Genomic DNA, 24,597 nt, shown 5'->3' on the forward strand with positions numbered 1-24,597 from the left:
CATGACGCCTTTAATTCTTTATCTCATAGATGCGAGGCGTGAGGTAAAAATGTAGAGGGGGTGCGTGGAACTGAGTGACACACGTCTGGTGAAATGAGGGCCCTCGTTTTACTGCACATGCTCTGCTTTCAGCCTACCCTTTGCAGTGCGCGCATTTTACGCCTGCCCTGAGGTGGCTGTTTATGCACAAAGCAGCAAGTAATGTAAATTCTAAAGGCTCGCCCTACACTTGTCATTAAAGGATGGTTAATCGAGTGTATGACTTGTGTCCGCGATTATTGGAATGGTGTGAAATGGGGCTGCCCTATCTAGTGTTTTGTGACTACAATGTCTGTGACGCCAGTGAATCCGCCGACCCCCACCTTGCTAAAACAATGGAGTGTCCCACGCAACGTCACTGCTTGTGATGCGCGCGGAGGTGGGCGTGACTCGCTGTGCGTTGTACCAGGGATGGTGTTCTGGCATGCATTGAATGTATCAGCTGATGCACCGCGTGTGTCTTTGTAGGGGCAGCGGGGGCCGAAGGGGAGGGCTGCAAGGACCGAGGCCTTCATGCTAATAATGTGACATGTTTATCTCGCCTCCCACGGTGTCCCAGCTCTCCGCCCTGCCCACAGTTTATGCCATGTCACTCCTCTTATTTACTGCTCTGTGCAGTCGCTGGTGGGCGCGTGCACTATGCAGCTGAACGCTCAATTTGGATTTTTTTGCGGTCAGTGATGGCTGTGATTTCGTGCGCAGCCCGTGAGGGTGCTATACACACCCTGCACTGCTATGCACTCAGTGGAGGGCGGTGAGGGGGGTCGGGAGAACTCTGTGCATAGAAACAGACTGTCCGCAGCAGACAGCGAGGGCCCTGTTAACACCCTGCCTCGCTGTGCACTTGGTGACGGGTGTTTGCTGTCCTATCTGCATGGCTATTTAAGAGTGCGGGCAGACTGCGCTTTTATGCACGGTCAGTGAGTGACTGCTCATAGGTAGCAGTCAGTAAGTGCCCTAGGCACAGCCACCCCCCTACACTCACCGAGGGATGTTTGCTGCCCGCGAGGCTTCTGCAGAGTGATGGCTCGCGGCTAGCAGCCATTGAGGGCCCTAGGCACAGCCCGTACTCCCTCCCATGCACTCACTCAGGAGCATTTGCCACCTCTGAGGCCAGGCTCTGCAGAGTGACGGCCCACAGGGAGCAGGCAGTGAGAGCCCTAGGCATAGCCACCCCCCTACACTCACCGAGGGATGTTTGCTGCCCGCGAGGCTTCTGCAGAGTGAGGGCTCGCGGCTAGCAGCCATTGAGGGCCCTAGGCACAGCCCGTACTCCCTCCCATGCACTCACTCAGGAGCATTTGCCACCTCTGAGGCCGGGCTCTGCAGAGTGACGGCTCACAGGAGCAGGCCGTGAGAGCCCTAGGCACAGCCGCCCCCTGTACACTCACCGAGGGATGGTTTTGCTACCGTGAGGTCTCTGTAGAGTGCCCGTGAGCTGCGGGCAGTCTGTTTCTACACCCGGGCTGTGAGGCTCCCATACACTCAGTGGCGGGTGTCTGCTGCCCGCGAGGGCTCAGTGCTGTGAGTGAGGGCGGCGAGGAGCAGTCCCTGTTCCTCCCAATGCCTCTCCGTTCCTCCCTCAGCTTTCCCGGCTCTCGGCCCAGCCCACAGTTTCCACCCTCTGACTCGTGTCATTGGCAGCCCGAGGACCCAGCCTGTAAGACACATTCCTCTGGCGGCCTCTCCAGGCTCCTCGCCTCTCCCTTCTCCACTCCCCTCCATTCCTCAGTTTGGAAAAAGCAACATCTGTATGTGGGCCGTTTCCACACAGCAGACAGTCCCAGCTCTGCAGCCTGGCTGCATGGGTGGATGTGAGCTGCGAAGGGAGCAAGGACTGAGCTCGCTCGCAGGACTGACCTTTGTTCCTGTGTTTTGGCTTTTCATCGAACTCTGCTATTTCTCCCACTCTCGGGTGCACCAAGCAGCGAGGAGCCGAGGTCACCCCTGGAATGTGGGGGTGGGCGCTGCGACCGCTGCCTTGCCACAGGTGTGGGGGGCGTTGGATGCCTTTGGGGTCTGCTGGGACGGGGCTGAGTATGTATGAGAGGCCGTGACGTGGGTGCCTCGAGGCCCGTCTCAGCCCTCTACTGGAAACCTCAGACCTACTAAGATATGAAGTCTTTTTGACAGCCTCGTGTTATTCCGAGCTCCCCTGCTGGCCCTGGACTCCTCTGGCCTTACCCTGGTGGATCGCACGGGCTGTCTCTTTGGGGCTGGAGCCTACGCCAGCTCTGAACACCCTTCACCTCAGTGACCACAACGCACTGACTCTGCCATCTCTGGACCATAGCTTGACTCAACTGGGTGAGGACTTGCCGTGTTACGCAGCGCTCCTTGGACCCCTGGTTCTGCTCGGCACTGCCCTGGCGGTTTGATTGGCGTTGGGTTTTGTGCTCCTAGAGGAAGATTTCCCTCAAGTCGGCCTTACCGACCTCACGTCTCTCTGGACCTGCGCCCGGCCCCCCTCACCAGTACCCAGCTCTGGTTCTGCACTGTGTGAACGCTCGCTCTGCCGGGATTGGGCCTCGATTCGACCCTGACATGGACATGGATTTGATTGGTTGCTGCCTCACTAGCTAGAAAACCTCGGTTCTTCTCCCAGGGCTCTGGCCCGTTGCAGTTGATCGAGTACTGGGAGTATATCCTGACCTGCAGACATGAAGTACCGGGCAGCGGTGAGCCTTTGCTTTCATTTTGTGTTTTCTTCGCCAGGTTTGTTAAATATTACCTGTAAGCTGTGTGAGGTTTGTGCGCATGAGGCCCATCTCACTCACCAAGTGTGCAGACATGTGCATATGTGTTCAAGTGTAAGGAGGTGAGACCTTCACATGCTTTCGAAGTTTGTCTGGCCATTGATGCGGGATATATTGCTATACACATACCTGGCAGTGATCCCTTGAGCAGACTTTTGTGCCCCGGAGGGCATGTGGGTGTGTTCTTCACGTATGTTTATGCCTGAGTGTATGCAGGTTGTATGTTTTTGTATTTTTGGAATTTGGCACTCGAACATGGTTCCTCACTCTTGGCTGTAGGCCACATCTACACCTTAGAGAATGAATAGAATACTTTTGGGGATCTAAATCTAACAATTTATGTGTGCCAGCCCTGGTTCACGAGAATTTCAAGCAACATCATTAGTAAGAGTGGCACAGCTCACATATCTGATAAACGAAGGGCATTTCAGGAGACGAGGGGGCTGGATTTGAGCCAGGAAAAGAGGAAAGCAAAGGACGGACACATGGCACAACACTGAAAACGCCAAAGATGCCAACATTTAATGAGTTTTGGATGTGTCTTTGGTAGGCTAAACATATCCTTTCTGTCTATGATTTGCTGGCTTGTGGTCACTTCCCTTGTGGCCAGAGGTGGATAGATCTTTCATTATCACGAGTCAGTGACTTACAGTGTCCATTTCATTGAAGGGATTTGACTGTTGTGTCCCTCTTTACTGTGATTTCATGGCTTAAGTTACAGCTCGTGATTGCTCCATGATTTGATGAGCCCCTGAGTCCCTCCGATTGCAGAGATTTGATTGCATTTGGTGTCTAAGACATTACTGTTATTTGATGAATTACGGTGCCCCCAACCCCAATATCTATGATTTGCTCATAAGTACGTGATTTATAAGCATAAATAATGCCACAAAGCATCGGGGCACTACAGGATAGAAGGGCACAACAGTTCAGTTACAATTACAAGGGTGATATAAAGCACACAAGAACAGAAGGGTAAAGGGTGCTCCAGGATCTCCTCATGAGCAAGGCGCAGGACACCTTTGGGATCTAGAACCTCAGCATGAGGAGGAAGGGTTGGATGATGGCTAAACGAAAAATGGCAAGTGATTTGTGGACCACTGGATATTTTCTTTCAAGCCGGTCTGAAGCGGAGCACCCTGAAATAGCCCCTGAGTGGGGCGACAATGTTCTTGCTGGAAGCCACTGTTTATCTTCCAACACTGATCATGGCACGTGCTCCTCCTCCTGGACACAGTCTGGCTGTGGGATTCCGAAGGGAGTCAATCATGTACCTTGAACCACAGTCTCTTATCTTTAGAGCCATGGTATCTTGAAAAACCGTCTGGTTTCTTGAGCTGCAGTCTTATAAGCCAGTCTTGCGTCTTTGAAGCCATAGTCTCTTGCCTCTTATCTTGCAGTCTCTTGAAAGCCATTCTCTTGAGTAATAATCTCTGGTCTTTTGAGCTGCAATTTCATGAGCCAGTCTTCTGTCATTTTTTGCCACATTCCCTCAAGTTGCAGTCTGCAGCACCTCGGTTTTTCATGGTGCTGTCTTCCAAACTGCACTACCTGAGCTCTTGAAGCTCTGCATAAAAAAGCAGAATAATTGGTTCCCTGATTTTCAAATAAACTAGCGTAGGCCCGTGTATTTTATTTGGTGAAACATTACAAATAGAAACAAAAATTGATGGCAGGAAAAATGCTCGAGGAGTGTAACAGAGTTCTTTTGATGAGATGGAAGCTATGTAATGAAATCACAGAGCTCGTGTCCTGCTGTAATTTTCCATCCTAATCGGGCAGAAGGGTAGTTTGAGTTAGAATCGCAAACCTGTACAGTTTCTGCATTGTAGTCTTACTACGATAACTCCAAATTGGTCCTCCCTAAGTCCCTCCAATTTTGCTTCTTCTTTTCACATAGGTAATCCATCCAAGGACCCTTTAGTGGTTCTTTTGAAAAAACTCTTACTTTCATGGCCCCTCCAAAGGTTTCCCTCCCAAGATCAATCTGCTGGTTCTGTCTGAAAAAGATGCTCATTTCAGGCCCCCTCCAAAGTTACGTTCAGCATATATTTCAACATATATTTCCAAGGCCTCCACTAGAGTTACTTTTGATGGCTCCTCCATAAGTTCTTTGTGGCACCTTCAGGAGCTCTTTGTGACCAAGGTACTGTCGGAAAAGTACCCCAGTGCCCGAGGGGCTTTGGTGTAACTGGGCAATCCTTGTAATAAGTACTGCATATTGACTCTGGAACCAGATACTGTCGCAAGCTCTCTAAAGCCTACTACCTCCTTTTCAGACTTTGTCTATCAGGGCGTAGCCAAACTCTAACCGTCCAGTCGTTGGCTTGAAGGTGAAAATCTGGTAATTTTTTTTTTATTGTCAATCCTTTTTTATTCGGTTTCATAAAATAAAAACATGCAGTAAAAATAAACCATATCAAACAAGGAAGTGACCAGGGCGAAATATAATGAACAAGATACAGGTAACAGGGTCGCACAAACATGACCAGGTATGAAGAAATCATTCCAATTAACAAAACGCATCCGGTATCAACAATTCATAAACGTAGAGAGTGTGCAAGGCATAACAAAGTGCAATGTGCCATAAATAAATAAAATATTGTGCTGTAAATAAACTTAATGTTAAAAACACACAACGATTAATCGCAGCTGTCCCTTGGCCTGACTGCAGATTTTTAATAACCAAGCACATAAAAAAAAGAACTGGCCGTAAGTGTAGTATGCCCCTTTAAGAGTTGTTGTAGTCCTTTAAGAATTGTTATGGTTCTACCTTAGTTCTGTATTCTATATGTGGGAGTTGGGCAGTGTTAGCCTGTCTCCTGCATACTGTGGATGTTCAAGCTGTTTCTCTGCATTAAAGCTTCTCTTCTCCATTACAACTGTCTCCTGGGATTACTACAGTAAGCATTTGTAGAAAAATATAAGCAGGACGCGGTTGCCTAAAATTTGCTTTTTTTCCACAATCGGTATAATAGACTGTAGAACATCAAAAAATGGAGCATGTCATGTGGAAACTTTCCGTCATAGCCACAGGGCAACAAGCTTTTTCCTTTATGTTGCCCCCTGGATGGGCGAGGAGAAGATAAAAGAGGGCAAACCGGAACCTAGTCAAGAGAAAACGATCATTTGAATTCACAAATCCTAATAGGTACTGTTCCACCAAATCGGCGTAGTTCTTAACGTAATATAGTGACGGCTTTAATACCTCCTTTTCTTCCCTAGCCATACACTGCTGTTTAAGAAAAGCCCCCTTAATATCAACTAAGTCCCTAGTGTTGCGCACTTCAGGGTTAGCAAAAAGATCTCCTCTCCCCAGGCTCACGAGTCACTCCTTCATGTATTTGAGCCACGGGATATGAGAGGCATGGTCAAGAGTCATACAGTCCCTTATAATCGTTTTATTGGAAGATGTCCCCTTACAGGTCCAAATTTTTACCCCTAATGGCACCGGGCGGTAGGCTAACAGGTCTGTTAGATAAGTCATAGCAAACTCTTCACATATAGTGAAAGCGGGGGTACCCTGAGTGACGGCTAGCAGCCGTTTCAAAAAATTATTTTCAGTAATTTGGAGTTCATGTAAGGTGGTGTAGACCTAGATTTCGCTAACAAAATACTCTTTTGTAACACACTTAGCCCTATAAAGCTCTAATCGTGCCTCAATGGGTCTTTTCTCCAGTCTCACAATCAGGTACTTAAAACAGAAATAGGACTAAATATTTGCACCGAGTGTTGTATCTTTTTAGTGAAAAGATAACACTTTAAATGGGATTATGTTTGGTAACTTACTATTAACGCGATAGTGTCATAGTTGTACAGAGTCTACCCAAATGTTTGGATCCTTCTACTTCCCTTAAATGATGTCAAATCGACAAACCTAGCATGCGGGGGGAAGCACAGGAACATTGTGCGCACTCTTAAAGTCTCTCATGGCGTACAGCTGTGTGGTAGATTTGCCTAAGGAAGGCTGGAGTGGTCTGTGACTGTTTGTATTCAGTATTATACATTTCTTAGGTGGAGGAGGCCAGTGCTGGTCTTCAGAGGCATATGCTGCTGAAGAAACTGAGCCAATAGCTGACAGTCACCTGTTCAGGTGATGTTCAAGTATGCTAGAAGAGTGCGAGGATGGTTTCACTGCCTCAGTGGAACACAATCTGCATAGTCTGGGTGTGGATGCATAGGCGCAGACAGTGCATAAGGAGGCTAGAATGCAGTTTCCATGAGTGGAAAGGGTGAGGCAGTCCTTGGATGAGGAGGCTTGTAGCTACTCTGAAGCAAAGCTCAGGAAGGCATGCTGCACATATGACTGGGGAATCAAAAAAAGAAGCTATCACTGGGGAGCAGGAACTCTTCTGGCAATTTGCAAAATGGAAGCAGCTTGCCCCAGAGAGTGCTGAGCATTTTTTCACACCTGGTAGTCATTGTTGCATGCACAAGGAAGATCTGCCTCACAAGGAAACCTGAAGGGAGGCAGCAAAGACCACCTTAAGTACAACGTGCTGCTTCTTGAGCCTCCTGGAGCTGGCCAGGGGGGTTAGCTATCAAATCTGCGGCAGGATAATGGCCTTTGTGCAGTTAGTTCTCAGATCCTGTTCTTCAGATGAGTTAAGACAGGTTCTAGGTTTAAACAGCAATCTGTCGCCTTCCCAGATGCAAGCAATATTGAACCTTTTCCCTCAGAACCCCGGACCCTGCTTAATTTGACCTCTGCACTGGGATATAGAGCGTCACCAAACTAGAAAGGTGAACTATTTTACTCGCCAGCTTATTTTCAGAGTTAGTAGTAGTTAGTACTAGGCCAATCAGCCACTCATAACTTGTGGAATACCTAAATGTTTTGAGGCAGCCAATCTGTTCCAAGTATATTTCCTTCCAGGTACTGTACTGTTACAGGGTAGAACTCCTCATAGTGTTCGGGTTGTTTGTGGTTAATGCTGATGACAAACACCCCATGATGCTAGTAAGGAATATACATCTCTTGCAGAGAGTTTTTCAGTCAACCAGGGAGGGATTATTGCTCGGCTACAGCTCTCTGGCGGGAACTGCCCACAGGATCCATACAAATGACCACAGAGTTTGTAAGGATAAGACAGTTGTCAGGCCACACGCAGACCTATTTAAACTGGTATATTCTAAAATGGATGAAAACAAATGCAGCCCCTACCTGCTCTGTTGAAAATGTGGTTTATCTGATTAAGACGCACAACAACCAAGGGTAGAGCTTTCTACGCAGGCGGCCCTCATGCACCCGAAACAATGCTACAGGCATACCGCTCTCTGTCTCTGGGGGAAGAAGGAGGTCCTGTTTACGGCAGGCTGCACAGATTTACCAGAGAGAGCCAGTTGGCAGTCCCCAACTTGCAGTGAAGGGCAAAAGGCCTGCAAACCACAACTATAAATCACCCGCCACCACCCTTCAGTTGTGTCATGACATTTCTGTGGGGAGCTTAGTCACTCATATTGAAAGGAATTCCACGATGGGTGGACTTCAGTCTCCAGCAGTGTCGAGTAATCTGCTCATGACCAACATTATGCCAAACTGATACGGAGCACTTGCTAGGTATGGGGGCTCATGGCAAACCTACTGGACCCAACAGACTCTGAAATAAGGAGCAGAGTAGCACATGGTATCTGCAGCAAGGACAGCCATCCCCCTTTCAGAGATCCCGTCATAGTTAGACTTTCCATGGCCCTTGCCTCCAAAGCTATAGCTTCCTGGGCCCAACCACAGATACTTTGATAAATGGACCTTTTCCAAGGTCCCTCCCAAAGCAACATTTCTTAGGCCCATCTATGGGTTCTTTTTCACAAGCTACTCTTTGAAAATCCCTACTACAGGTGAACCTAAGATCCCTCCGATGTACATTCCGACATTGTTTCTCTTTCCAGTCGGCAGCTCCCGATTGTCATACTCTTTCAAACGCCCCTGCACCTTATGTCCAAGATACTCTCTTCTTGGGGGTGCTTTGGTGGCTCTCCATCTACAGTTCTTTAGGGTTGTTGCTAGCACGCATATCACAGTAAGTAGAGTTTCAGGAAAGCCGTTAAGGAACTTTGCTTCATTTCAGCTTGGGGATAGTTTTGTAGGAACTTAAATTTGTTCATGTGGTGATAATGGAAGCATTTGTAAGTAAGGTTTTGTTAGCCTGGCATGATCCATCTGCACTCACCTTGCGTTAACTGTAAGGATTACCAATATGCAGTGCCAATTGAAGGAATATGTGGGTCGAAGACAAGTTTCTCTTTCATCTACAACCGTCCATTTAAATCGATCACAGTGGATTAGGGACTTGACTGGCAGAGCACCAATCAGCGGTTTAAGGCAAAATGATGGGGCTCCCCTGCAGAATGTGATGAGGGGCCCCTGAATCTCTCATATCTTTACATAAATGAATTGATTTTGGACCGAATGTGCCCCCTTGAAGGGTTGGGGCTCCCCTTGCGTCGCAGGGGCCTGCTTTACACACCTGTCAACAATGCCAATTCGATGGTGGGTGGCGGATTCCTACTGTCCCCAAAAACGTGTAGTGGTTTGCTTGTTCTATGACACTCACCTTCTGGGGTTCTCCATTGTATGAGGTGTGTGATTGTTTACTCATAACTGGAATATGAACATTTGAAAGACAATCTCTGCTGTACCTACTATTTCACTAATTTACCATTGATTGCCACAAAACTAAGTTGAAAATCCCAAACTAAAACATGTTTTTTGCCTACTAAAATTCACAAACTCATATAGTCCATTTAGAAAAATAACAGAATAAAATGGTATTCACATATTTTCTGGGAGTGTCCTCTTTTAGTTGCATCACGCATTAGAGCAAGCTTTATAGTTCAATGATTAACAGGTAGGCTTTGCGTCTTCGAAGTGTAGCATTCTTCTGTAGGGCACCATTTGTTATGGTTGCTTGCTCGCTAGGCACTGTATTACCCTTTAAACTTGTGGTGAACAGAAGAGGAGGTTATGACTCGGAGAGAGTGAGTTTAAGTGAACCGACTCGGACCACCTAGAAGGGGACCGTGAATGCATCACCCTGTGTGAAACTTTGCTTATCCACACGTTTTTGCTCTTGAGTGGTTGAGGATAACCCTTTTTGCCTTATTAGTTACTGGTAAAGCAGAAATAAGCGTGCCCACTTTAATTTACATTTAGTAAGAGGCTAATAACCTGTTCTATATGTTATTCGATACATCGGCTAACGCTCTTCTTGTGTTGAAAAGGGCATAACACGGACCTGCTGTCAATTTCAGCTATCTTGTCGGTGCCGGTCTCATAACCTGAAGGAAGTCAACCTCATCACCTCGTACACAAAATGAATCCATGTAGCTCGTCTGTGGCTCTGTAATCTGGGTCTCCCTCTCACCCGTCTCCTCTTCTTCAGTGATGAGGAAGATCAATTGTTCCAGGAATAAAGATGGGAGCCTGGTTCCCATCCATAAGTAGCATGTAGCTGGCTTTGAATGGAAGTCTGCGGGCCCCCGCTCTGAGCCCGATTCTCACCTGTGGATCCCTGGCTGCAGAGGCGACGGAGTCCTGCACACCCTGCTGGATTGACGGTCTTTCCAACTGTCACTTTCAGTCACCCTCATTCAACATTCTATGGTGACGTCATAGAACTCTGCCTGAGAGTGTGACGTCGCTGGAGGTGCCAATCCACTCCTTCCCTGCTCTTACAGCAGAGCTGCCTTGCCCGTCCCGGCTGCGAAGCAGCAGGAACAAATATAATGATAATAACATTCAGTTATTAACATTTTATTTTTCCTCTAGTTACACTTCTTAAAAGCAGTGGGCGACGCTCCTCTGCCTTAGCTGAGGTGTCACCACTGGTTGAATCCATCGTTCTTTTGCTCACCATGCCAGCCCAGTTTGTACCCAGCCAGTACCCAGCCATATGCAAGTCAGTCTTGACCCTGCTCCTCATGGGAACAGTCCAGCCCGAGTTACCAGGCCAGGTTCTCCCTGGACCGTAAACAAGCATCCTGGAACCGGTTTCAGGGTATCGCACCTCATCAGCCAGGCTAGCTTGAATCCAGTGGCACAGCGAGCAAGGGACCCACATGTGGGCATACCTCTAGTCCCTTAGGGTGAACATAGCAAACACAACGAGATAAGGAACAGAAGAAAATGGCAAATGGCAATTGTGGCACCGAGATAGCGACGAGAAGGCAAGTAGGGAGATGGGGAGATTGTGACTTAGAATGTGATGGAGGTAGTGGGTGAGGAGTCTTGTGAAAGGAAGATGATGAATTAGAAATAGCTTGGTGCACGGTGATAGTGACAGAGACATCAGGGAGAGTGTTAAGGGAAATAGTAGAGGTAGGTGAGACTCTGATAGCTCAAGCCAGGCTCGAGTCTGTAGCCTGGCTGTGGCTCAGCTCGCTGTCCTGTTGGAACCTCAAGCCCATTGCGAGCCGAGCTTTCATGTGGCTTCTGCTCTACCCTCATGCACAGAGGTAAAAACAAAGTATTAACAATTGAAGTAAAAGAAAGTGTCTGATTTGCACAAAGTGAAACAAGAAATTCTGGATTACTCGCGGCTTCCTTGCTTAATCAAAGTGTGTGATTTTACACCAATATTTTATTTTACCAATCCTCCTTTTTCTTCTCTATCGCATATTAAAGTACCTTCAAATAGGAGAGTTCAGAACACCACCTGTACAAAACCTATTTGATTTAATAGACTATAATGTTGCTCTATCCATAAAACTGGAGGTCACATTCAGAGTTCCGATGACAACTGTCTTGCCTCTTCGTTCACTAATGGCAGCGTTGTCAGGGTGGGGGCAGAGACAGGAGCAGGAATGGTTCTAAGTTCAAGTTTAAAAACTATCATTTTTAATAAGTACTTCTTAGAGCAGTGCTATAGTGTGACGTACTAATGGCGAAGCTTCCACATGCTAATGAAATACACTTTTTTGAATTTTGAAGAGACTATTTTAAATGAATTCCATGATTGCGACTAGGGTACTGCAGCTCTGAGTTAGTGATTGTGTTCAGGGCACTGCAGCCAGAAGCTGTGATTGCGATTAGGGCTTTGCACCTGGAGGCAGTGATTTTGAAATGGCTAGAACAGCCACAGACCGTGATTGTGCTAAGACTACAGTAACCAGAGACTGTGATTGTGAAAAGGGTCATAGCCAGAGGCTATGATTGGGAAAACCGGTCCAAGGATGCTTGTTTCCGGTCCAGGGAAGACATGGCTTGGCAGTTCGGGCTGGACTGTTCCCATGAGGCACAGGGTCAGACTGATTTGCATATGGCCATGTCTGAACTGGGGTGGTGGAGTGAGCTAAAGAATGATGATGGATTAAACCCAGATCAGTTGGCTGGGGGTGAGTGTTTGATTTGCTCAAACGCTCCGTCCATCATCCCCTTTGGTATTGCTATGATTGGGAACAGGGCACTGAAGTTGGAGGCTGTAGTCCAATCAGGAAAGTGCAACGTAATGCTTTGCTTGAGATGAGCAGTGCATCTCAGAGTGTGGGATTGGGATAAGAGCAGTGCGGTGTACATTCTTCAACAGATCAGGAGTAGTGCAGTTCAGAGGCTGTGGCTGAGACGGGTAGTGCACTTCAGAAGCTGCGCTTGTGAGCTGAGTAGTGCAGATTCGAGGCTGTGACTGAGCGAAAGGCTGCACAGCTTTGAGTGGGATCAAGAACTAGGAGGCAGGGAGGCTCCATGGCTTTGGAGGCTGGGATGACGTGTGCGGGCCAGGTTAGCATGTGCATTCATCACAGGAAGCAGGTGGAAGCAGCTTGTTGTCTAGTGATGGGGAGTTCCAGCCTCAGGGCCCCAGGGAGACCCACACATGTTATTGGTGCAGCAAGAGCTCCCTGGAGAGAGTCCTGTGCCGAGAGCAGTGTTATTGTGCACTCTGGCTCAAGACACAGCTGGCTCCCACCGGCTCTTCACTCTGGATGTGCTTCGCAGCCATCTGGCCACTCCAAAGGCGGCTTCGTAACTGTCTCCACACTTCAAAAGTGCTCCAAACTCTGACCAGGCTCCACATCTGGCTTTGCGCCCTTCAGGCACCGCCAGAGCTTCACAAAAGCATTGCCAACCATGGACACCAAGGGGCTCTGGACTTTGGTGCAGCAGAGGCGAGAGCAGCTGGTGCCCAACGGGTACCATCTGCGCCAGCATGAGCTGCAGATCATTGTGCATGAGCCGGAGGATGACGGGAGGACAGAAGAGGAGTGGATGACAGAGCCTGAGGAGGAACAGGGGAAAGCAGAGAGTGCACCTCAGCCAGAGGATGGAGAGGTGAGAGGGATGACCGGTAATGAGAAGCGGAGAGATTGGTGAAGGAGTGTGTGTTGGGGACCAGTGGATCCATCAGAGTTGGAATGTGTAGTGAGGATTTCCTGAATCCAGTGAGCAGTGGAGATCTCAGCCTGGTACAGTTCTATCTGCTGGAGAGATTGAATCCGATGGAGGAGGGCATGGGCTGTTTTGTGGTTGTCCAGCTACTGGTTCCTCTGTCCAAGGTAAACTTTTGAAGGCACTCAACTATAAATGTATATAGCTGTACGCTACTCTTCTTTACAAGGCCACTCGATAGATCCAAGCTGGGATATTTTCTCAACTGTTGGTAAACGTTTTGGAAGGCCGGGGCATATCGCCATCTTGGTCAGAAAAACTGCTGGTTGTTGGGTAGCTGCTGGTAGTGGAGTGTCTGCTAGCTGGAAATATGGTATCTGCAGACTGTAGGGAATCATGGTATCTACAGACTGTGGGGATAAGCAGGCAGTGAAATGCCTGCTAAAAATTCAGTATCACCGGTATATAATGTCAGCACGGTATCTGCTAGTGGTGATGTGTTTGTAGTATCCACTGATAGCGGATTATCTGTTGTGGCAGGGTATCTGCTAGTAGTGTAATATCTGCTGGAGTCAACTTTTCTGCTAGTGGTGCATGTATCAGTAAGGGGTGGTTGTACCTGATGTCAGTGGGTGCTATTTGCTGGTGCTGCCGTATGTGCAGACAGTGGACTATGTGTTGGTGGGGTAGAAAGGCAGTTGCTGGCCTTGGAGTAGGTTATGTGCTGTGTCTGCAGTTCGTGGAATACCTGCTGGTGGTGAGATATATTGTGGCAGTAAGGTATCAGCTGGCGGTCTATCTACTAAGAGTAAAGCATCTGCTAGTGGTATGTCGTCATGGTTAATATCTGCAGCTGGTAGTGGTTTTGAAGAATCTTTCACTGGGTACCTGCTGGTGGCGGATAATCCACTGGTGATGTGGAATCTAGTGACATGGGGTATCTGCTTGCAGCATAGTATCTTTTGGGAGTGTGGTAGCTGTTGGCAATGTAAACATTGCAGAGAGTAAACTTTGTGGTAGTGGTGTACGCGCAGGATGTGGTGTACCTAGAGGAGGTGGGGTACTTGCAGGCTGTCTGATATCTGTGATATCTGTTGGGGCGGAAGCAGCTTTAGCTGCTGGTTGTAAGAAATCTGGTGGTGGGTGGTGGTGGCAATACAACTTGTGGTGGTGGCAGATATCTGTTGGTGGAGGTGATGTGATCTCTAGTGACAGATTAATGTCTGCTAGCGGTGAAATATGTCTCCTGGTGATGGGGTGTCCGCTGGGTATGTGCTGGCATATAGGCTATCAGCTGTTAGGGAAGTATCTGCTGGTAACGGTGTATCTGCTGGTGGTGGAGTATCTGTTGTTAGAACTGTATCGGCAGGCAGTGGGGTACCTACATTCAGGTGGGATATCTGCTGTTGTTGAAGAGTCATTATTATCAACAAAAACAATGGCCCAACCCGTGATAGATTGTCAGCTCAATGAATCATGTACTCACAGTTGATCATTTTCAAGGCTAAGTGAGGATTAGAGTTAATCTCCTCTTGTAGATTTAATCAAAAAGTATTCATTCTGTTAAAAAAGCAACCACCTAGCAATACTGATTTATTACAAAAAGGAGTTTTAATAGATTACTCCAAACACAGCGAGAAATTTTATATATACATTTATACAATATTCAAAGCGAACGGTAGAAGAAAGGGCAACGTGCTTCTACAAGGGTGCCGGAAAAAAGAAGAAAAAAGTGGTTTGGAGAAAAAGGGTGTAAGCCTCAACAGAAGAGTGACATAGGGTTTTATTTAGTTGAAAAAATGCTGCAAAAGATTCAGCGTATTATTCAGTCAGGCCACTAATAATGTTATTCCATTTTGAACATTCATACAGTCTTGACTGGCATGTATAACGTTTGAAAAAATAGTGGTCCTGTTTATGGAAAAGGGGCGTCGACGTTTCGACCCGTCTTGGGGTACAGGGGTGACTGGAGACCTCGACCTGCGGGTCTTCCTCAGGACGTGTATGGCACAGCCTTCGTACCGTGGCTAATAAGCTGTAGGCCTACAATAAATTAAGGTAATCTTTAGGTGGGTGCAAGGAATAATTCTTAAAAAAGGGAGGCACATGGACCTCAAGTGTTTTCTTACCCAATTAGCTTTTTATGGGATGTTCACAGTCCTCCTGCGTCTGGAAGAACGTGAAGAAACTTGGCCACAGTCCCACTCCTACAATTCATAAGGAGCAGTCGATATATTGATTATTGGTTCCCAACTGCATGGATATCATTAAGGTTTGTTTTCTCAAACAGAGGGGTGTAAATGCTTACCAATTTAGTGGTCGTGGACCTTCAACATAATTAATCGGGTGATAATGTCAGATGTAATAATACGGTTCTCATACAGGGCATCGTCCGTTACTGTAAAGAAACACATGATGGGTGTATTTACCACAATGTCATTCTTTACTTTGGGTAGTTAACAAGAATTAGAGATAGGAAAGGTTTTTTTTTCATACCTTTTAATGTTCTTGTATGGACATCACAGTTGGATGTGGAAGAATGGATCTTAGTCCTGGCGCCTGACGGTACTATAAGGGCATACAGGAAAGGGTGTTACCTAAACCATATGTTTAACTATATGCACCATGCTAGCCATACCGGAAAACCCGTTGTCTATTAAGTACCTTTTCGTATCCTCGGTGTAACCACCCTCACTGGGAAATATTCGCATGAGTGAGCGCCGTCCAAACTGGCAATTCCGTGCGCTGTATTGAGACATAAATGAAATCGGTATGGTCATGTTAAAGCCTAAGAGGGTCCAATTTAAAAAGGGGGGCTGGCGAGGAGCGGTTTCTTACCGAGTTGTTTGTCTGTTACCGGCGACTCGTCAGGACCGGACCACACGTAGCGCGATGACGTCACTCGGACGTATTAAGCGCTCGAAAGTGGATTAACATAGAAAAAAGACTCGCTCAGGAGCTCGGCTGACCCATAATACTGGAATTGATTAGGTCAATATACAGGGAATCGGGCAAAAGAGGAAAGAACTTATACTGTCACATCCCTGCTGGAAAAATCATCTATTGTTTAGTACTGCCACTTGTTTGCTAATCTCTTCATATTCATTTAACCCACGTTTTATGGTGTCGAATAGGTGTATAAAGCGGCATTCACGGAGGCTCAGTACATGGCTGAAGTCTCCTCCTCTGGGATGAGGTGTCACTTTTTCTAGGACACACCATTTTAAACTGTCAGGTGTATGTTCAAATTTTGTGAAGTGCTCCACAAGGGGGTTGTTGAAGAGTCTGCTGGTGGTGAGGGATCTGGAGTTAGTGAAATATCTGCAAGCAGCACTTTACCTGCAGGTAGTGGGGTATCTGCTGGTGGTGGAATATCTGCAGTTAGTGAAGTGCCTTGTGGCGTGATATCCTCTGGACATGATGTTGCTGCTGACAGTGGATCATCTGCTGGCACTGGAGTATCTGCTGCTAGTGAACTAGCTGCAGGCAGTGGTGTATTTGGTGTTACTGAAGTATCTGCTGGTGCTTTGATTATCTGCGGGCTGCTGGGTATCTGCGATGGTGAACTAGCTGCAGGCAGTAGTGTATTTCCTGGCACTGGAGTATCTGCTGCTAGTGAACTGGCTGGAGGCAGTGGTGTATCTGGTGTTACTGAAGTATCTGCTGGTGCATTGATTATCTGTGGGCTGCTGGGTATCTGCTAATACTGAAGTACCTGCAGACCGTGCTTTATCAGCAAACATTGGTATATTTAATGACGGCGGGGAATCTCCTGACACTGGTTATCTGTTTCCAAGTGGGATATGTTGAGGAGACGAGGTATCCACTGTCACTGAACTACATTCAGGCAGGGCTGCATCAGGAGGCAGCGGAAGCCTGCTGGCGGTGAGGTATTTGCCAGAAGTGATCTCTTTTGGCAGTGAAGTGTCTGCTAGTGGTATCTTTTTGAGGCAATGTATCTGCAGGTGAGGGGAGAACGGTATCTGCTGTTAGTGAAGCATTTGCTGGTGCCATGGGGCACCAGGAGTATCCTCTGGTGGTGGACTGTTCGGTAAGGGATGGAGAGCATCCTTTGTGTGGGGTTAACAGCTGTGTAATTGTGCATGGTAATACCTGTTCCTCAGAGGATCGTGCAAGCCAGATGTTGACGCGTACTCTTCTCAGAAGCTCGCAGCCTCTGTAGTTTAATGCATTAATTTTCTCTTGGAATTCCCCCCTCCTTTGGTTTCCTTTACTTCATATTTCGCCTCTTCTCCAGTAATACTACTGCAATGTATGGGCCTCATTTCCTTTTGTTAATGTTGAACGTTTTAGCAAGCAGCATTAACTCCATAAGCTATCTTCTAAAAATAACTGGGCTGCTTCACCAGATTGAGTTACTGAGCCATGGTTCTGTCATAAACAGTCAAAAGGCATCGCCTTCCATGTTTGAAGCGTTTGTAGGGTAAAAGGGACTCCAGAGAGGAGAAACTCTGCCCCTTCACCTTCATGGATTGATGTGCAGTTTAATCCCAATTTCAGGTTAACAAGACTGGTCAGTCCATAAAACCAATACAGACCAAACTATGCAATGTAAAATGAATAACGTTTGAGACTATTGGCATCTTTCCTCGAGGATAAGGAACAATTATTTCCCTAGCACTGGATCCTTATCAAAGGAGCATGTGAGCGGATGCGAGTGCCAGATTTAAAAATAATCATAATTGTGGTAAATTCTTATGACTAGAAATGATAAATAACGGGCAGCCGTAGATTAAGTGCGGAATGGAAAATGTTACATTCATTCGACAGCTACATTTTACTTCTCTGGATCTGATCTTCACCATAAATTCTTCAATATTCTACGTGGGGTCAAAATTTACCCTCCATTTAAAAAAATCTCACTTGGTTATTCTACATCTGGAAACGGAAGAATTAAGTGCATAATTCCCTCCAAGGTAGTTCCCGATGACTTCAGTTGAGTTGATCGCAGTTTGCTAAAGGTTATTTATATTTTTAAACATTTTAAGGCCACAGTCGCCAAGTTTTAACCCTGCTGCCGTCCTCCGTACCTGGCCGGACTAAGTGTATAACTTCATTTCCTTTGTAGTTACTTAAAAGTTATTTTCAGTTACTTAAAAAAAACATGGTTTACTCTTAAACCGCTCAATTAGTTAAATACATATTCCTTTTTTATGGCAAGAAATCCAACGAGCATAATCCCAGCTCTAATCGAAGGGCCTGGTCCATCACTAATGTAGAAGTAGTGCCCATTCAGCACCGTTTCCTCTCTGTTGCTGAAATTCATTTTTCCGTCCAATTATGAATCGCTCTCCTTTAAAGCTAATAGGCCAGTCTTCCCACAAACATCTTGGTGCACGTGCCGGCTCTGCGAATGTGACACAGGGGCCCGGGTCAGGACCAGGTATTGCGCGTGACGCCGCAGCGTGCGTGCCCGGACCTGCTGGAGCCGCAGGTGCGCTCGCCCGCATTCTGCATACACTGCTCTGTTGCTAGATGTCAAAATGTCCCGAGGGGCTCGTGCAGGCATGGGTGTCGAGCAACACGTGGATTCCAAGCAGCCACTTGTTTTTGTGGCCATGACTACTAACTAGATCGCCGCCGTGCGAACAGGATCGTATGGAACAACGATGGTGCTCAGACAATACTCAATTAAAGGAAGATGGGGTGGAGAAACTGCGGGTGTGATGAGTGGGCAGAGCTTTCCCCAATAAAATCTATCTCAATCTAGAACTGGCACCTTCACCAGTGGCCCGCGTAGAATGTGAAACCGTTCTGGAATTGGAGAAATGTATCTCGGAAATCCAAAAATCGGGGTCAAGGTTTGGCAGAGAAAAGGGGTGGAGCCACGAAGGGCGGAGCCTGAATCACTGAGTACGACAGTCAATAGACCGGCCGTACTCGCAAACATTTTCCATGGGGCCAGAAAGTTTGGTCTATGACGGGTCTGAGGGCCGCAATGATGTCAGCAGGGTGGTGGTGGGGGGCAATACGGTAGGTAGAAGGGAGGTGAAGCCTACTAGAGGGTGAATTGCACAATGTGAAACCAGAAAATGATTAATCCCAGCATCCCCACTTTAGGTGTGTGATCCTAGGCAATTACTTTATTTCACGTTTCCTCGTTTTTCTTCATTAACACACATAAGAGGAGCTTGAAAAACATGCCTTTAGGATGTATGTTGCACAGAACATTCTCCAGTGTTTCTTATTAATAAACTATAATGTTGTTCACGTAGAATAGGAACCCAGGCCAGCCAAAGAGTGCACATAACGACTGACTTGACTCTTAGTTCACTATTGGCATTGTTGTCAATGTGGGGGAAATAATTGCTTCTAAATTCATATTTGATAACGATCGATCACTTTAAAAAATACTTTTCAATGTTCTGATATATTCTGAGGTGAAATCGTTCTAGTTGTTACTGAAATGCACATTGCTTGATTTTTGAAGACACCTTATCATAGTTTTACACTTTTGTTGTAAGATGTCTTTGAAAATGAAGGTGTTCCTAAAGTTGAGTGGTTTAAACATCCTCAGTTACTTCCTTTCTTTAACTTCAATTAACCTTTAAATGTAGGCGTGCCTGTTTATTCAACATCTTTTTAATGTTAGTGCTGAGTCAAGTGACCATCATCCCAGTGCTGCTCTTGACTAGGGGTTCGCATGTAAAGGTCAGGAGGGCCGCATGTGGCCCCCGAACTGTACGTTGAGTATCAGTGACGTCGATATTTATTTTTAAAAAAAAGTCTGCTGTAAAGAAATTGGAAACTGGGGACATATGTGACAGTAAATCTGTTCTAAATTACTTATTTGGTCACAAAGAGGCTACATTTTAAAATAGCCTACAGGGTTAAAACACCTGCTTCAAAGGTTTTTTGTGCCCAGTAATTTTGTAGGAATTATAACAGCTTCAAGATAACTATGGTGGTTAGCGCAGTTCTTGGAGAGTTCTGTGCTTTGTCCAGTCACAGTTTTGAATAATAAAGCAGCATTGAGGGTTAATGTGCCTGCTGAAAAACACATTGTGTAATATGCAGGTCAGAGATATATTTTATTTTGAGAGGTAAATGGGCTACTGCTTTTGACACCAAGATCATTTTGTTACTTCCAAATTATAAGTGTCAAGCCTTCTAATTTAGCACAGTAATCTATTTACTGGCATCAAAGAGATAGATGCAAACAGTAAATTGTGGGTTTAGATCCTTATTGTTTTGTTCTCAATCTGTTGTTATTCTAGGAGTGCGAAAATTGATTCATTTGGAAAGTAATAGTCTTGTTAGTACAGACCACAACAATAACTGTTACATTTTGTATTCTGACTTTTTCTCGTGCCCCATTCTCTCTTAACATATTATGTCTACATTTATGGATGAGATGACATTCCTACACTTTACAACACTTATTGTGTTGTTTAACATTTCATGTACATTGATTTACACACTTGCATGATTTTTTGTGCGTGATTCCAGCTTCCCCTCTCTACTTTTCTTTTCTGGTTTCATCTCTGGAATGCCATATTTACCTCTTGCATGGAGGTTAAATGCATACGTGCGTGCACTAGGGAGATTGTGATTCATTCCCATTTATGAGTGACCTGGACTAGGTGTGCTAGAGGTCTGTGCAGAGCACTGGGACCATCTTGCTAAGTGGACAGCTCATAAGGATTTACATCCCGGTTCCTGTGACTTCGTCTAGCTACTTGTCTTGTTACATAGCGATATATGACAGGCTTGGTGCCTTTTTGTGGTCAGTGTCCACCTGTAAGACCATTTCGGGGCTCATCATGGGATGCAGTGTCCTTCACCGATTCTTTTGCTCTCCATCTGTTATGTCATTTTTTAGTTGAACCTTCCCAGAAAAATCCCATGCTACCACCCTGATCCGTCCCATTCAGTTTGACTTGACACCCTTGAAGTATGTTCTTTTTAGACATTTTTGGATAGGAATGTTAATTTTTGTTATAGCTAAGATATTCATTTTGGTGGAAATCCTGTCTACTAGTTGATGGGGTGAAGGCGGGCCGGGGGGCATTGATGGGCACGAACATCAGTTACTAAACAAGCATTGGAAATGCAATAGGTCTCGCATTAGAAAAGTTGGAGCTATTGGTCTTGTAAATGTAATAATTTTTTAAGTTATGTTTTTATAATAGCAAATGTATTAATTTTGTTATTGTAAATGTCAATATTTATAGAATTTGCATTATAGCATTATTAAAGCTAGATGTTTAGTATTCCCCTGTCTTACATGTATTGATATGACAAATCTTAATGGCTTATACATTTTATATGTAATTATTAATTACATAATAATTTTTGTAATGTTTAATGGCACTATATTAAAAAAAATTGTGAGCAGATTATGTGTTGCGTATGTTATATTTTTTAAAAATCAAGATTAAAAGTGTAAATTTTTTTGTACTTTTGTAATAAAGCTTTAAACATTGATACATTGCATTTTTGCTGAGAACTGGGTAGAGTGAGGGTGGTAGAGTGAGGGTGGTAGAGTGGTATAGTGAGGGCGGTAGATAGAGTGAGGGCAATAGATAGATAGAGTGATGGGGATAGATAGTGTAATTATGTGGTGTGTAGTTATGAGGCACTGAGTGGTATTAGGAGTGTATGTTGCGTTGAGCGCAGTGTAAATATGTAGCATATAAATATGTGGCACAGAGTGGTATTTGGAGTGTATTTTGCATTGAGTGTAGGGTAATTATGTGGCATGTAATTATGTGACACTGACTGGTATTTGGAGTGTATGTTGCATTGAGTGCAGTGTAATTATGTGGTGTGTAACTATTTGGTAGTGAGTGGTATTTTGAGTGTATGTTGCGTTGAGCGCAGTGTAAATACGTAGCATAAAATGTTGTTGCACTGAGTGGGTGTTGTAGTGTATGTTGCATTGAGTGCAGTGTAATTATGTGGCGTGTAATTATGTGGCACTGAGTGGTATTTGGAGGGTATTTTGCGTTGAGCACAGTGTAATTATGTAGCATTTAATTATGTGGCACTGAGTGGTATTATGAGGAGTGTATGTTGTATTCAGTAGAGTGTAATTGTGGGGCGTCTAACTATGTGGCACTGAGTGTTATTGTTTGGAGTGTATGTTGCATTGTAATTATGTAGCATATAATTATGTGGTATTGTGTGGATTGTGTGTAGCATTTAGTAGAGTGTAATTATGTGGTGTGTAATTATGTGGCACTGAGTGGTATTCGGAGTGTATGTTGCGTTGAGCGCAGTGTAATTATGTAGCATTTAATTATGTGGCACTGAGTGGTATTGTGTGGAGTGTATGTTGCATTCAGTAGAGTGTAAATGTGTGGCATGTAATTATGTGGCTCTGAGTGGTATTGTTTGGAGTGTATGTTGCATTAAGTGCAGTGTAATTATGTAGCATATAATTATGTGGCACTGAGTGTGTGAGGGTGCAGTGTGTGTGAGGGTGTAGTATGTGTGAGGGTGCAGGGTGTGTGAGGGTGCAGAGTGTGGGCGCAGTGTGTGAGAGCGCAGTGTGTGTGGCCTAAAGTAGTGTGAGTGTGCAGTGTGTGTGGGCTAAAGTAGTGAGAGGGCGCAGTGTGTGTGTGGCCTAAAGTAGTGTGAGGGTGCAGTGTGTGTGGGCTAAAGTAGTGAGAGGGCGCAGTGTGTGTGTGGCCTAAAGTAGTGTGAGGGCACAGTGTGTGTGGCCTAAAGTGGTGTGTGGGCTCAGTGTGTGTGTCATAAAGTAGTGTGAGTACGAGTGAGAACGAGTTCCAAGCCTGGTAGAAGAATGTTGGCTCGGTCATATTCCACAGCAGACGCCCCAGCCAGGCTGGTGGTATGACACCAGCAGATGCAATATTTAGCAATCAGACAGTGTCAGAGTGGAAACGGGCAGTCTGGCTGCAAGCAGAAGGCGGCAGAGGCATGGAGTGGGAAATCAACACTGGAGGAGACAGAAGCCCGTGAAGAAAGCACACATGAGATGGAGGAGCAGAAATCTGGAAGAAGAAAGCTTGAGAAAGTTGAAGGATGGAAGGATAGGGAGAAAGATGCAGATAAAGTCAGTGAGGAAGGAAACGATGGGGAGAACGGAATGGACCTAGAGCAAGAAATATGGAGTTAAAAGCAGAGAGGAGGCTAAGAGCTCGTGGCTAACTTAGAACATCTAAGCGGCCGAAAGGGGATAAGGAGGTGCGAGTGCACGCCGAGGTTATGGACTGAGCGAGAAGGGAGGGAAAAATGCCAGCAGCAGAGGAGCCTGCAGGCTGTTTAAGGCAGATGGTGTCTGCGCGCAAAGGACTGGGCGAGAAGGGAGGGGGAAATGCCAGTAGCAGGGGAGCCTGCAAAAACATCAATTACAACCAGTCCCTAAGCCAGTTACAATAAAATAGCTTTTATACACGCTGTGTCTTCTTTAGCAAACAGCCTGCAATTAAAATATACACGCATTAAAAGGCAAACATACGCATAGGAGGGACATAACAAGATAGTGCATAAACATGTAGGAAATCTAAATAAGCGGGTGCGGAAACGCGAATTATAAGCAGTTAACCCAAAAAATGTGGGCACATTCAAAAGCTACAGGGAAGTTGACTGTAACTGTCACGCTTCACAGGGAGAATAACGGTTTTGTAGAAATTAACAGTATAATAAGCAGATGCCGTGAGTCGAACATGGTTCAACAGATGTGTTCATTACGCCACATCATAGATAAAAACTCTAAAAAAAAATTGTTTTAAACACACATCAAATATTGTTCTTCACGGTGTCTGCATTTTAAGAATCTCTCTAGATTTTGAAGATATGTATGCTTAGAAGTGTCTCAGTGAGCTCTGCACCAGTCACGACAGTCGCAAGTTGCACTATATGTACAAAAAACACGTCAACCAGCAGTCAAAATATAGAAGACGCTATATAATGAAACTTTAAGTTACCAGCATTTGTAGATAGCTATTTTTAAGTATTTCAGAAGTCGGAATTGAAGCATTTTAGGCGCTTTACTCACCCATTCGACAGGACCTTCACTTCCCTTACCACAGTGCTCTGTTAACACCACTGAGTCAAGTGCTCTTAAGTAACCAGAAGTGCACACGCAGCGCTTTGTAAAGCTCCTTTATGATGAGTAAATAACGGACGCACTTTCCGTTCAGTTGTGCGAATCGCACAGACGGGAGCCACGGTGGTTTGATATCTCTGTGTTTGGTTAATGAAAAATTAGTTTGTCCTGTTGCCACCTGGATGACTAACGGCTCTTAAAGGGCTTACGCTGCCCACAAGCATTGGCAAAGCCAACAGCGATTAGTTTAATGTGCTAATAATACACGCCAATAGAAGCACGCACACATTTTATGTTTATGTATAAACACAATGAAGCCGTGCAGAGGCAGAGGAGAGACGGAGAATGAAGGGTACAAAGAGAAGGGAGGGGAGAGACAGCGAGAGAGAATGGAGGAGAGAGAGAGACAAAGAATGGAGGAGAGAGAGAGACAGAAAGAAGGG

At 45.7% G+C, this 24,597-nt stretch overlaps 1 protein-coding gene across 5 annotated transcripts in view; it reads left to right on the forward strand.

Moving 5' to 3' along the window:
• Positions 1 to 24,597, forward strand: part of MYO1C (myosin IC) — a 576,863-nt gene that overhangs the window by 295,208 nt on the left and 257,058 nt on the right. Inside the window, exon 1 of one of the 5 annotated variants that reach the window (XM_086955218.1) lies at positions 1,676 to 2,717. The exons of the other annotated variants lie outside the window; for them this stretch is intronic. Coding sequence (XP_086811344.1) covers positions 2,700 to 2,717 — 18 coding nt within the window. The 5' untranslated portion in view covers positions 1,676 to 2,699. Of the gene's footprint in view, positions 1 to 1,675; positions 2,718 to 24,597 lie in introns of those variants that run through there. 5 annotated transcript variants of the gene reach the window in all.

The sequence above is a fragment of the Lissotriton vulgaris genome, chromosome 2_1, assembly GCF_964263255.1.
Source record: "Lissotriton vulgaris chromosome 2_1, aLisVul1.2, whole genome shotgun sequence".
Classification (NCBI taxonomy): Eukaryota; Metazoa; Chordata; class Amphibia; order Caudata; family Salamandridae; genus Lissotriton; species Lissotriton vulgaris.